General features: G+C 45.5%; 1 protein-coding gene across 1 annotated transcript in view; it reads right to left on the reverse strand.

The window, feature by feature from the left end:
* The window catches only part of TACR3 (tachykinin receptor 3), a 77644-nt gene that overhangs the window by 39351 nt on the left and 22847 nt on the right, over positions 1-15446 (reverse strand). Inside the window, exons 4-5 of the mRNA XM_066632330.1 lie at positions 3689-3877; positions 1547-1697 (exon numbers count right to left, since the gene is read on the reverse strand). Of these exons, the coding sequence (XP_066488427.1) occupies positions 1547-1697; positions 3689-3877 (340 nt within the window). The remainder of the gene's footprint in view (positions 1-1546; positions 1698-3688; positions 3878-15446) is intronic.

A 15446-nucleotide genomic window follows, 5' to 3' on the forward strand; every position in this document is an offset into this window, starting at 1 on the left:
TCACCCCCCCATGCAGTGGGCGGGGCAACACCCCAGATGGTGGGTGTGGTGATGTACCATCACTCCGCCCCCACTGGTTTTTCGGCTGTACCTTTTGATAGAACAAAGAAAGATCACATTCTGCATGAAATTACACATTGCTTGATATATAACATGATGGTATTATTCCTCCAAACTATGATTTTAGTCACTAGTGGTGTCACACCCCCTCCCGGGTGTCAACTTACTAATACCTTATTGCAGTAGTTCTCAAACTTTTAGCACTGGGACCCACTTTTTAGAATGATAATCTGTGCAAGACCCACCAGAAGTGATGATATGGTGGAAGTGACATCATCAGGCAAATTAAAATAAATAAATACGTATAAATAATTAAAGTAAAACAAATAATTAAATAAGCAGAAACTGCCATTAAAGGTTGTTGGGGGGGGGGGGGGAAATAAGCAGAAGCCAGCCCTTTTCCATCAAGTGAATTCCCTCTGTAGCCTGCCTGCAATAACACCCCCCCTCCCAAATCAGTAAGGTTTTCAGCCCTACCCAGAGCCCAGTTCAATTTAAGAACTTCTGTTTAAACAGATCACTGTCAGGAACCGCCTGGGTTTTAAAGTCTCAAAAAGGTTCACCTTATCAGCTGAAGCCTCTGTTTTGATCTTTTTTAGTGGGGGGGGGGCTGCCTTCTGGAGCACTTGTTTAGGTGCAGATGTTAGATCAGGACCATTCTGGTAGCCTTCTATTCTCCTTCACCTGATATTCCACACCAGCCAAGGGACATTTACTTACTCGCGAGTAAACGTGACCCTGAGACTTAGTTTCATTTTCCATAGGGTCGCTTAGAGGCAGCCCCCCCCCCCCAGAGCCCAGTTCAATTTAAGAACTTCTGTTTAAACAGATCACTGTCAGGAACCGCCTGGGTTTTAAAGTCTCAAAAAGGTTCACCTTATCTGCTTAGAGGAAGGGACTTCCTTCTCAGGTGTTTTTGGGGGCTGCATTCACTGGATCAGGACCATTCTGTTGTGGCTGAGATCCTCTCAGCCTGCCCTTTCCGATAGACTAAGGCAAGTTCACTTACTCGCGAGTAAACACGCGATATGTCTCACTTTCATTTCCATAGGGATCCATGCATTTTTTGTTCTCCAGTTTTTTGATCATAACGTTTGATAGAAAGGAGATATTTCACTCTGGTTTTCTGCATTGCATTCCGCCCGAAATTCCACATCCAACGGTATATAATATGATGGGGTTACTCCTAACCACCGCGATTTTAGCATGTCACCCCCCCGTGCACCTCACCTGGTGCGGCCCGCACCCCCTGCACCCCCTAGCATTTCACTGCCTATCCTGTGCTGGATACAGTGCAAGCTTCCTGGCTTGCCTGTCCCAGCACAAAGATAGGATTGCGCCCTTAGTTTTTTAAACGAAAGCTGGACATTCAGGGAGATCTGAAATATCCCTGAGGGGCCAGGTCTTCAGAAGCCCTTCTGTGATCATAGCTTTGTTACATAAATTAGAAATAGTGATAATTAAGCCAAATTCAACTATACAATACCTTCCTCTTTGCTTTCAGCTGCTCATGATATTTGTCAGATGTATCACCTGGGATCTCTCCTCCCCAAAGGGTGATTCCAACGATTGTGTAAGTGATGCCCATTATAAGCAGTGGAAAGCAATAGACCAGCACGATCACAATTATATGGTATCTGTAACACAAAAAACATTATACGGTGTACTCTTTGAGATGAACATTCAAGAACTGAAGCTGCTGCAAGCCTGTTTGGTCAAGAACATTGCTTTTAAATGGTAGAATATTAAAAATAAACCGTTTTTGCAAGGAGGATGGAGAAACAAGGTAGTTTGATATGTGGCAATTCATCATTAGGGATATCAGAGTACTTTCCAACCAACACACCAGCATTCATTGAGCAGTGCATATATGAGATGAAAAACTTTCACCCATGTTTCTTCTAGAATGACATCTTGAGAGTAAGTGATGTAAATGAAGGAATACAGTGTACAAAGCTAATGGCAGATGGGCTGCCTTTCTGGAATGCTTTATTCCTGAAATCCTTAGAACTAAGAGGAAGAGGAAGATCTCAGCTTTGTAGAGTAATGTATATAATTTTTCACCCTTCAAATGTATTATATTTCTGCATGTAAATCTTTGCCCCAGAGGCAGCTGCAATGATCTTTGGTTGATCACTGATTTATCAATATCAATAAGGAAGAAATATTAATAAAATACTGATGAAGAAACACTCTCTCTGTTTCGTTGTATTCTTCCAGCAACTGATATGGGAAGAGGTCTAGTATCTGAATATGTGGTGAACACTGGTATTGGGAGAAAGTTTTGATATCTTAGGCCAGGGGTCGGCAACCTTAAACACTCAAAGAGCCATTTGGACCCGTTTTCCGGAAAAAAGAAAACCTCGGGAGCCACAAAACCCTTTTGACATCTAAAATGAAGATAACACTGCATATATAGTTTGTGCTCCCCTCTTATAGGTTCCAGTTATATAATACACTCCCCTCTTGTAGGTCACAGTTATATAATACACTCTCCTCTTATAGGTCCCACTAAAAATCAGGTCCAGACCCACAGTTGGAGAACAACTGTTTTAGATTGTGCACAGGTGAACTGCTTGTGAAGGATACTGTCATTCTTTACTGTCATTTACTTCTGTACTTTTGTAAATGCCTTTACACACAATACTACCTCTGAACAAGACCACTTAGTACTACTTAACACTGTTCACAAAAGTGTTCCTGAACAAACAAGCTAAGAGTTCAAAACTGCATAAAATAAAAGGCATACTAACAGTGATTACTTCCCAACAATGAAATATGCTTTGGTGCTACATATACAGTACGTTACACATACAGTATACAAACATATACAGAATACCATCTGTATTCTGGTGTCTGGGGTTTGGTGCAGGGGTCTCCAAACCCCTTTCAAGTTTCCAAGTGAAGGAAATGGAGCAGTGAGAGTGTGAGTGAGTGATGGGGGGAATGCTGACTGGGGAGCTTGAAGGCTGTAATCCTGGGCACACCTTCCTGGGAGTAAGCACAATGGGACTTACTTCTGAGGAGACACGCACAGGATTGTGCTCAGAGCTTGGGAGGAGGACTGAGCAGCTGCACTCAATTGCTTGCTTTTGCGCAGGAGGGAACGTGCGGCGGTGGCGGGGGCTCGCCCTCAGTCGCAGTGCGGGCTCTTTGGGCAGGAGCTGCTCCGCCAGCCCGTTCGCACTCTCTCCTATGGGGCGCAGCCGCAGGACGCGTGGGAGCTGCGCTTGGCCTGTTGAGCGGTGGCTGCGTCGCAGGAGGGGCGAGCCCCTCCCCCCAGACGGGTTGGCCCTGCACGGAGCCGCAGCAAAAGGCTGAAAGAGCCGCTTGCGGCTCCAGAATGGCAGGTTGCCGACCCCAGTCTTAGGCCCTGGGAACCACTAGAGAACAAGAGAAGACTGTATTAAAGAGAAGGGTTGTGTATGAGGCAATGGAACCTGATGGTTCGTTCCTTAAAATCAAGAAGAGGAATGAAACCTTCTTTATGTCACCTTCCTAAGGAGCGCTTTGCATGAGCATTTTTTGTTATTTCACATTGAAATTCTCATCCCTAGCTTCTTTGGACTGATCCATCCCAGCAAGTTCTTGTAAGACAGAAAAGCATGCGTTTCAAACTCTTACTTACGTAAACCGCTGTTTCATGCCACCTGGCCATGAAACATAGCACAGAGTCCTTCCAGGCACCACTTCTGTCTTCGAAAAGAGAGACTGAGGAAAGGCGAGCAAAAACGCCAGAACCCATATGCTTGCAATCACTACTTTAGTCGCTGTTGCAGACAGCCTGGGCTTCAGAGGATCAATAATGGCCATGTATCTGTGGGAACAAAAAAATACCATGCAAATGTTAGACAATTAGAAATGGCTGGAATATTGATAGCTGGAGCTAACAGTTTCTCTTATAAATAACAGAAACAGAAGACACTTTGGTTCAAGGTCCTTGTCACATCACAGATTAGATTCTACAAGTTCTTGTCACATCACATCACAGATCCTACAAGTGAAAGAGAAATTAAGAGAAATTAAAATTGTACTCATTATATTTGTGTCACACCCACGATGCTCAGGGCTGCATAAATGGGGCCCCCTTTCATCTTCACAACAACCCTGTGAGGTAAACTAGGTTGAGAGAGAAAGTGAGTGGGTGGGCCAAAGTTACCCAGTGAGGATTAAAACCTAAATCTCCTACACTGGTGGTTCTCAAACTCTCTAGAAGAGTTTGAACTGCAGTAAGTCATTGAGGAGGCGGTGGAGGAGGCAGCGACGCGATCCCCAGGATTGCATCACTAAGGGGACGCTGGGACTGGTATTTACTTACCAGCCCTGCAGCAGCCTCTCAGGGGTGTGACGAGCCCTGCACGACCTTCTGCAGGGCTCTCCAGGTCTTAAAAAGTGAAAGCGGAGCGATCACACTCTACCTCTGCAAAACCAGAAGTGGAGCATGATCGCTCTGTTTTCATTTTTTAAGACCTGGGGAGCCCTGCAGAAAGTCGTGCATAGAATAGGTAAACACTGAAAACAAAATGTGACAAAGATATAAAAAGATAAGAAAAACTATAAAAAGACTGAAGGAAGGTGGGGGGAATAGAAAAACCAAGAAAAAGCAAAGGACATGTTGGAGAGAGAGAGAGAGAGAGAGAGAGAGAGATAGAGCGAGAGTCTTCGTGCAAAATGGGTGACAAAACAAATAGAATAATGTGTGCAGAAAGGCCAGGCACACACAAGTTCTTTCCTAGACATTTATTTAATAAAAACAAACAACTAATGTTAGGGGGTGGTTAGTTGCTGCAACATTTTATTGAGGATTTCTTCTATTAGTACCATTTCATAACCATTCAAAGTTCTGTATGCCCATTTTCTTGGACATCTTCATAACTCTTTTAAGTTGAACTGGTTTTAGTATCATTGCCCATGTGTTCAATGAACATGCAGGGGGGGCAACTTTGTCACAACAGACTCTGCTCCCCATGCATTTGTTGAATGCCTGAACAAGGCTCTGTGTATACACACACACATATTGGGGGGGGGGGGGCTTTTTCAAGCATTCAGTCAGTGTACAGGACTGGGAGTGGAGCCTCTCCAATGCATATTCACTGATCACACCAGTGCCGAGCTGAGATTTGGACTTCTTGGCATGTAGCACATGTACTTCACCTCTGGGTTACACTGGCTCCTTCTTCCTTCGGTGTAAATGTAATAAGGACTAGGATGTTAAAACTATATGGTAAGGACTGGGTGAAGGAATTAGGAAGCAATATATTTTATGTTGGTGCAAGTTAAATTTCTCCATGCAGTTTCAGTCCTCAAATCATTCCTTCCTTACATCTGCCCCCATCTACCCCCTTGGAACAGTGAATTACAAGCTTCCTCCCCAGCCTGTGAGCTACAGAGGCGGCTAAATTTTATCACATTAGTACTGGGGTTGAAGCTGATAACCATTTTATTTGACTGATAGTTGGATGACAAAGTAGATAGAACACAATTTTCTTATTGATTTGAACCTTAGATTTATTACTTTTATAAGATCAATTAGTTATTTTGTAGCCTTTTGGCAAAGCTGAGTATCTTTTACTGAAGCCAGATATTACTGGCTCAATCATGTTTGGCCTTACATTTGGCCTCTGGAACGAGTTACAACTCAGGGCCAAGCTAGACAAGACATTAAATGATCCAGAGCACAATCCAATTGAGCACTGGGCTGGCACAGCGACTGCTGCGCCCGTGGGAGGTGTTGCAAATGTGTTGCAAGGTACATCACAACACCTGGCAAGTAAGCAGCAACAGTGGAATGAGCAGCGCTACCCTGCCAACGCTGCATTTTGAGCCAACAGCCACCAACACAGGCAGGTAAGTGGAGGGGGTGGGGGAAGGCATAATAAGGTGGATCAGGCCCGGGAAGGGGGCAGGATCAACAGAGACCTCCTCCACCATATACTTAAAACCCCTTCTTGGGCCAGCCAGCACTACATGGGGCTGCTCAGACCTCTGCAAGCTTGCGGAGACCCAAGCAGCCCCATAGAGCAGACTGGGGCATTATTCAAGGTAGGAGAGAAAATGTCCTTGTACCCCAAGCAGTGGCATCGCTAGGGGGTGTGGGCTGCACTGGGTGACGTGCACAGGGGGGATGATGCACACTGGGGGGTGACACACTAAAATCACAGTGGTTAGGAGTAATACTATCATGTTATATACTGTTGGATGCGGAATTTCAAGCAGAATGCAAAGCAAAAAACCAGAGCAAAATATCAACTTTCTAGCAAACGTTATGGCCAAAAAATGGAGAACAAAAAATGCAAGGAGCCCTATGGAAAGTGAAAGTGAGCCGTATCGCACGTTTACTCATGAGTAGGTGACCTTGCCTTAGTCCTCCGGAAAGGGTAGGATGAGAGGAATCCAATGACACCAGAATGGTCTTTATTCAATGAATGCAGCCCCCCAAAACACCTGAGATGGAAGTCCCTCCTTCCAAGTAGACAAATGTATTGAGCCCTATGGAAAATGAAACTAAGCCTCACGGTCGCATTTACTCATGAATAAGCAAATGTGCCTTGGCTGGTGGTCAGACCAGGCAAAGGGGAATGTGAAGCCACCAGAATGGTCCTGATCTGATGGAACTGGAGCTCAACAAGTGCTCCAGAAGGCAGCCTCCCCCCCCCCACCTGCCACTGAAAAGGATCAAAACAGAGGCTTCAGCTGATAAGGTGAACTTTTTTGAGACTTGCAAAGCCAGGTGGACCCTGACAGTGATCTGTTTAAACAGAAGTTCTTAAAATGAACTGAGCACTGGGTAGGGCTGAAAACCTTACTGATTTTGGAGGGGGGTGTTATTGCAGGCAGGCTACAGAGTAGATTCACTTGGTGGAACAGGGCTGGCTTCTGATTATTTAATTATTTGTTTTACTTTAATTATTTATACTTATTTATTTATTTTAATTTGCCTGATGATGTCACTTCCACCATGACATCACTTCTGGTGGGTCTTGCACAGATTATCATTCTAAAAAGTGGGTCCCAGTGCTAAAAGTTTGAGAACTGCTGCAATAAGGTGTTAGTAAGTTGACACCCGGGGGGGGGGGGAATATGACACTACTAATGACCAAAATCCTAAAATCAGAATTTGGAAGAATACCATCATGTTATATATCAAGCAATGTGTAATTTCATGCAGAATGTGTTCTATCTTTGTTCTATCAAAAGGTACAGTCAAAAAATCTAGTGGGGGCGGACTGATGGTACATCACCACACCCACCACCTGGGGTGTTGCGCCACCCACTGCATGGGGGTGACACGCTGGCATCCCACACTGGGTGATGCGAACCCTAGTGCCGCCACTGACCCCAGGGAGACCTCCGGTCTGCTCCCAACTAGCACTGGATACAGTGCTGGCCATGTGGCCTGGCTACACTAGTGCTAGTTAGGATTGGGCTGCCCTTGTCTACTTCAGGGAATTCAACTTACTCACAAGTAGAAGCCACCTGTGGCCACAGGTTTAATTGGAATCATGGCTTGCAAGTACCAATGTTGAGTGCTTTTTCTTCAACACTATTTTCCCACTGAAATTTGCAATCCAGTGTCCCACTTAATCCTGAAAATACCAAAGTAGGAAATGGCATTTTCAGGGTTCAGTTGTTGCTTTTGTTTGATTTTTTTTGTAGGAACATAAGAACATAAGAACAGCCCCACTGGATCAGGCCATAGGCCCATCTAGTCCAGCTTCCTGTATCTCACAGCGGCCCACCAAATGCCCCAGGGAGCACACCAGATAAAAAGGAAAAAGTATGAGAGTGAAATGTTAAACACCCCAATCTCAGTCCTAATCTAAATTGTGGCTCTACACAGCTGCTTCTTGCTGTTCTTAAATTCATCCTTAACTACCAGCGGTGCCCTTAATGCAACATCTTGTTTAGCCTTCAGCAACTGCTAAAGGCAGGAGGAGAAGCTATTGCCTTGCCTGAAAAAGCTAAGCAGGATCACCTTGAGTCCCAGCTTGGATGGTGGGAAAACTGCTGGCTAGAGACAAAGGAATGTGAAGGCGTCAACTGGCAAGAAATGGATAATATCCTGAGAATCAGCCTGAGGTGTGTCTTGCAGCTGCCTGTGGAAGCCTGAAAAGGACAAGAGCTGCAGGATAATGACTGCACCATGAGGGGAAACATCTGGAGAAATGGAGGGCTCTATCTCTCATAGAATAACGCTTGTAAAAACCCCATTTGAAAAAGGGGGGGGGGATTATGGTAGGCATACCTGAGTCTCTATGAGACTCACGTCTACAAGAAAGGTGGTATTTAAATACTGAAATAACCAAATTTCCTTACCATGTTTTTTCCTAAAAAGAACAGAGCAATGTAGTGCATTGAATGCATTGAGTCTAAGCATAGGAAGGCCAACCTCTTACAGCAGAGTGAAATGATTAAAATATAATCACAGTCCTGCTAAGACCATACCACTCTGGATTAAGGGAAACTGCATGTTGGAACTCTCCCTCCGTGTCCCAGGAGGGGCAGAATCAGTGGAAATAGCACCACCAATATCCTGACCCCCTTCCCAGGCCTGATCCTGTGGTGCAGGTCAACAAGAATTTGCAACAGCTATTGAGCTACTGCAGGACCAAGTAGACTGGTCTGTGCTGTGCAGGCTTTTCTTTGAGTAAATCTCCTCCATGCCTAGAGGAGATTCCTGCAACCCACCCTATCATTGGATGCAGTGGTGGCCATTTTTATGTGTTTTTTTAAAGCATAATATTTCATTGTTGAATGAATAAGTATTTTTTGTGAGATCTGATACCTTATCTTTTTATATGCATAGCATTTAGTGTTTTGGTTTGGGATTATTTCCCTTGTTACTACAGTCATGCCTAAAATTCAAAAGAGAGCTATATGAATATGGCTCCTTGGTGATCACATTATCCTTGGGTGATAGGCATGAGTAATCCAATTTTTGTTCTCACTATTGTGCTATGAACAAAAGCACTGCATGAAGAAATGAAATCCTGAACACTCAAGTACAACCTTCTAATCTCATAATATTGGTTAACCTTGCCCATTAGTGTATAATCCTTTGACCAGGGGTGTCCAGACTTTTTGATAGGAGCCACATCATCTCTCTTATGCAATGTTGGGGACCGGGGAAAAAATAATTAATTTAAATATTTAACTTAAAATTTGAATAAATTTATATAAATATATTAGAGATGGAACTTGTATGAATGAATGAAGGTCTCGTGATAGCTCAGGACCTATAAAAGACCTTGCGTAATGCAAAACGGGCCTTTCCTTTGCTGCTGCTGTTTCACAGATGTGAAACAGCAAGCAGAGGAGGGAGCCCTTGGCCTGCAGCTCATGCAAGAGGTCAAACTGTCAGCCCTCGCACTGAGTGTAGTTACATTAGGCCAGTGTGGGCTCCAACAAGTCTCCAGAGGGACAGAGGCTCTTTGGAGACTGAGAGCTCCCCACGGGACTGATTGGGGGTCACCAAAGGCCACAAATGGCACCCAGGCTGGAGTTTGGGTACCCCTGCGTTAGACAAAAAACTTTCAAGATAAACAATGGTCCACAGTGCTAGACCATTTTAGGGCGCAATCCTACCCTCCGCTGGAATAGACAAGCCAAGAGGCTTGCACTGTATCCGTCGCAGGATAGGGGCCCAAAGTGGCTCCAGTCAGAGGTAAGGGGAAACTTTCCCCCTTACCTCCGGGTAAGGCATTCTGGTCTCTATGGGTCTCCTCAGACTTGCGCCACGTCCTGAGGTGGCACAAGTCTGAGGAGAGTGGAGCGGTTTCTGGATCCCAGCCCCACCTCCCACTCCCCACCCACCTGCATCCAGGCCCACCCACCACCTGTCCCAGAATGCTTCCCTCCTGCCTCCTCCCCTCCCACCCTAGCTGGGCCAATGCAAGGCTCACCCCGCAAGCTGCCATGGAGGTTGGATTCAGCCTTCATGTGCTAGCGCACTTCTGTGCATTGGGGCAGCTTGCTCATGAGGAGTCGCAAACATGCTTTATGGCACATTTGTGACCCTCCTGGGTTGGCTAGGAGCACTGCAGTATGTCCCCGGCAGCCATTTCTTACCAACTCTCTTAGGCACCGCCATCTGGTTTCATGTCAGACCTCATGCAATTCAAGATAGCGACTCCTGGAAGAGCAGAACAATGGTGCTGCTGTGACAGGATACCATGACTGCATGGTGCTGTGACTGGAGTAAGTTTGGGAACCACTGTCCTAGACCCTTGGTCGTGGGCTGGTGAGAGCAGGGCAGAGTCAACACTCAGACTCTTCTCTGTCCTCACCCTCCACCATTAGAACATAAGAACAGCCCCACTGGATCAGGCCATAGGCCCATCTAGTCCAGCTTCCTGTATCTCACCGCGACCCACCAAATGCCCCAGGGAGCACACCAGATAACAAGAGACCTGCATCCTGGTGCCCTCCCTTGCATTGGCATTCTGACATAGCCCATTTCTAAAATCAGGGGGTTGCACATACATATCATGGCTTGTAACCCATAATGGATTTTTCCTCCAGAAACTTGTCCAATCCCCTTTTAAAGGCGTCCAGGCCAGGCACCATCACTACATCCTGTGGCAAGGAGTTCCACAGAACAACCACAGTAAAGAAATATTTTCTTTTATCTGTCCTAACTCTCCAACACTCAATTTTAGTGGATGTCCCCTGGTTCTGGTGTTATGTGAGATTGTGAAGAGCATCTATCTATCCACTCTGTCCATTCCTTTCATAATTTTGTATGTCTCAATCATGTCCCCCCTCAGGCGCCTCTTTTCTAGGCTGAAGAGGCCCAAACACCATAGCCTTTCCTCATAAGGAAGGTGCTCCAGCCCAGTAATCTTAGTTGCTCTCTTTTGCACCTTTTCCATTTCCACTATGTCCTTTTTGAGATGTGGTGACCACAACTGGACACAATACTCCGGGAGTGGCCTTACCATAGATTTGTACAATGGCATTATAATATTAGCTGTTTTGTTCTAATTATCCCAAGCATAGAATTGGCCTTCTTCACTGCCGCCACATATTGGGTCGACACTTTCATCGACCTGTCCACCACCACCCCAAGATCTCTCTCCTGATCTGTCACAAACAGCTCAGAACCCATCAGCCTACATTTGAGGGAAGTCCGCTCGTCAGAAGTAAAGGGATTTTGTGACAGATTTGCCTGGTATTCTTCCCCCAATGTGCATGTCAAAACAGATTGCAGCATGATCACTGTTCCCCAATGGCTCAGTAACACTGACATCTCTAACCAAGTCCTGAGTACAGCACAATATTAAATCCAGAGTCACCTCTGGCGGGCTCCATGGCTAGCTGCTCTAAGGTACAGTCATTTAACATGTCAAGAAATCTGGTCTCTTTTTCATGACCAGAACACAAATTGACCCAGTCGATGTGAGGATAATTGAAGTCCCCCATGATTACAACCCTGTCCCTCCTTGTCACCTCCCTGATCTGTTTCCTCATTTCAAGGTCCCCTTCAGGTTTCTGGTCTGGAGGACGATAGTACACCCCCAGTATTACATCGCTCCTCAGGCCTGGTAATTTAACCCACAAAGATTCTATGGTGGAGTCGGACCTGCCTTCAGTCTCTACTTTGCTGGATTCTACCCCTTATTTCACATAAATGGCCACCCGCACCTCCCACATGCCCTTCCCTGTGCCTCCTGTAGAGTTTATAGCCCGGGATTGCGGTATCCCACTGATTCTCCGCATTCCACCAGGTTCCCGTTATGCCCACTACATCAAACTTTTCTCTGGTCATCAAACATTCCAGTTCTCCCATCTTCGCTTGGAGACTTTGGGCATTTGCATAAAAGCATTTGTGCATAAAATCCCCCAGGATGGGCTGCTCATTTGCTCCTTTATCCCTGCATCCTCTCATTGTGCCAAGCAGTCTATCGTATCCCATCATTCCCAGTTTCTTCTCCTACTCTGTCTTTACCTTGCTGTTCTCTAACCTCCCCAGGAGTCCCGAACCAGATGCCCCTCAGCTGCTGTCGGCTTTCTCCCAGAGGCCAGTTTAAAAGCTGCCCTGCCACCTTTTTAATGTTATGCGCCAGCAGTCTGGTTCCATTCTGTTTCAAGTGAAGCCCGTTCCTCTTGTACAGGCCCTGCTTGTCCCAAAACGTTTGCCAGTGCCTCATGAATCTAAAACCCTCCTCCCTACACCACCCTCTCAATTGCTGTCCACCCACTTATCCAGTAAGCCTTTTGAAGTAGGTTCTCCCAGGTAACATGGGAGGAAAACCAGTGCAACCTGGTGCAGCCCCTGAGATGGCAATGTTAGCACAGAATTGCAGAGGCGTTAAATACATTATTCTGTATCCTCTTTTTTAAATGAACATTTTGCCTCTAGCAATCATACAATCAGATTTCTATTTCAGTTAGCTAGCAGAAAGCAAATGTTGTTCAGCCTCATTACGGTAAAGACCAACTGAGGAAAAGTTTCCTACATGCTACATGATACTGGGGAAAACATATGTAATTGTCCATAAAATGCAGGGGGGGGGAGTTCTTACGAGGGTTTATTTTGGAGAATTTTTCCACAACAATTTCTTTGGAATTATCATTTTAAGAGCACTGTAAAAAGAGAATGTCTTTCTGCAAAAGCCCAAGAGAAATAATCCAAACATTTCCCACTGTTATGACAATATAACATTAAGCACACTTGGAGAGTTATATTGTTTCAATCCTAGCATATCCATACACTTAAAACTATTGGGTGGAATAAAAAGATAACTTTTGAAAGATGCAAAACAACTTGTCATACTTGGTTGCCACTTTAGAAATAATGAACCTACATTAAGCACAGTCAGAGGTGAAATCCAGAAGGAAGTTCATTCATAGTTTCCACTCCAGGGTAGCATCCCTTCCAATTTTGCACCGATGAAGGGTCTGTTCTGAAAAGGTTAGCCTCCTTTCTCTTGCTGCCACAAACTGAGAAGTGCTATCAGCTTCATGAGACTTGGGAGCCTGTTCTGACATTACCTCAATGGTACGGGAGCCAAGGCAGTATTGGTTGCTTTCCACAGGGTTCCAATGATATAGAACCTCTAAGGGAAGAAGTCAATGGCATGGCTCACTAGAGGAATGAAAGTATGGGAAATAATAATGTACAGGTCCATCTCTCAGCACCTGATCCTTAAGCTACCTGCCCAAAACAGAACACTGAAGAGAGGCTGATCAACATGGTAGGATCGACACAAGGCTCCTTTTGCAGCAGCTTGGAACTAACTAGAGTTAGCTTCACCCTTTGCTAAGAAAATCGAGGAGCTAATTTGGCTCCAACATGTGATAGGAAATGTGCAGCTGCAGTCCTCTTGATCAGGGGTGCCCAAACCCCGGCCCGGGGGCCACTTGCGGCCCTCAAGGCCTCTCAATGCGGCCCTCAGGGAGCCCCCAGTCTCCAATGAGCCTCTGGCCCTCCGGAGATTTGTTGAAGCCCACACTGGCCCAACGCAACTGCTCTCAGCGTGAGGGCGACTGTTTGACCTCTCGTGTGAGCTGTGGGATGAGAGCTCCCTCCACTGCTTGCTCTTTCACGTCTGTGATGCAGCAGCGGCAGCTAAGGAAAGGTCAGCCTTGCTTTTTGCAAGGCCTCTTATAGGCATAGAGCTATTGCAAGACCTTGATTCATTTATATAAGTTCATCTTCAATATATTCATTTATGTAAACTTATGTAAATTTATTCAAATTTTAAATGTAGATTAATTAATTATTTCCCCGGCCCCCGACACATTGTCAGAGAGATGATGTGGCCCTCCTGCCAAAAACTTTGGACACCCCTGCTCTTGATAATCTGGGTGACTTCTTCATTCCAGAGGTCAACCAGGGATTACACACACAGAGCTGGCAACTGATTCAGAGGTCAAAAAATCTTAGCAGATCAGTTGCTCTCATTGGTTGCCACCCTAGAAATGAATGGCACTCTTTCAGTGCTTCTAAGCCATGTAACGTACCAGTAAACATTCAGAGGAAGGGCCAAAAATCAGCAGTAGAGCACATGTTCTGAATGCAGCATATCCCGGATTAAATTCATGGCATCTCCAAAGGCTCTTGGGTAGCAGTCCTACTTATCTTGGAAAAGACCTCTCTCTGTCCAAGACCCTGAGACAGCCACTATCAGAGTAGATGGTATTTGACTAGCTACACCAATAGTCCGAGTTCACATAAGGCAATTTCATGTGTCCCACTAGCTCACACAGCTGACAGTACTTTGGGTGCTTCCTGCATGTCTGGCTTCCTGTGCTTACCATGGGGGGGGGGAAGGTCTCAAATGGGGCATGAAGAACACATTTTCCTTCAGAACCGTTTCTAGACATGCCTTGTGAGGTGATGTAGTGTCCAGTGGAGTCACTAGAGTGTGCATCACCCAGTGGGGGGAGGCCAATGTGTCACCCCCATGATAGACCTTTCCGATGCAGTGGGTGGGGCAAAGACCCAGGCAGTGGGCATGATGATGCACCATCTCTCCTCACCCGCTGGTTTTGGCTATGACTTTTGATAGCATAGAGATTTTTCAACATGGTTTGTTTCATTGAATTCTGCATGAAATTATATATTGAATGATATATGACATGATGGTATTGTTCAAATATACTAAGATTCTTAAAATTTTGGCTAGTAGTGGTGTCACTCCCCCCCCCGTGCACGTCACCCAGTGTGGCCCGTACCCCCCCTAGAAATGCCACTGGTAGTGCCCAACTTGAAGTGTCAGAAAAATGGGAAAGTGTCTGTGGAACTCCTTGCCACAGGATGTGGTGCTGGCGTATAACCTAGACGCCTTTAAAAGGGGATTGGACAAGTTTCTGGAGGAAAAATCCATTATGGGGTACAAGCCATGATGTGTATGCGCAACCTCCTGATTTTAGAAATGGGCTATGTCAGAAGGCCAGATGCAAGGGAGGGCACCAGGATGCAGGTCTCTTGTTATCTGGTGTGCTCCCTGGGGCATTTGGTGGGCCGCTGTGAGATACAGGAAGCTGGACTAGATGGGCCTATGGCCTGATCCAGTGGGGCTGTTCTTATGTTCTTATGTTCTAATGCTGCTGACATATGTCTGTCCAGTTCAACTGCTAAGACAGGGCAGAAATGAGCACAACCGAACTTCTGCCGCAAAAATCTAATGGTTGCAGAAAGTGACAAATACGTACCTTTAACCCATTTCATGGATATTGTTCTGGTGGATTTGGTGCATGGTGCTGAAAAGGTTTCCCTTTTTTCCTATCTATCTTATTGTTTCTACTTTAGTTTCCAGAAGCTTTGGAAGCCTCCTGTAACTTTTCCTTGTATCAGTTTATTCATGATACTTGGTAGAATCACATAGTAGAATGCTTTTCAAGTAAAGTAAGGATTATTCCTGCATTGCATTTGAGGCTGA

The sequence above is a fragment of the Tiliqua scincoides genome, chromosome 6 (genome assembly GCF_035046505.1).
Source record: "Tiliqua scincoides isolate rTilSci1 chromosome 6, rTilSci1.hap2, whole genome shotgun sequence".
NCBI lineage: Eukaryota > Metazoa > Chordata > Lepidosauria > Squamata > Scincidae > Tiliqua > Tiliqua scincoides.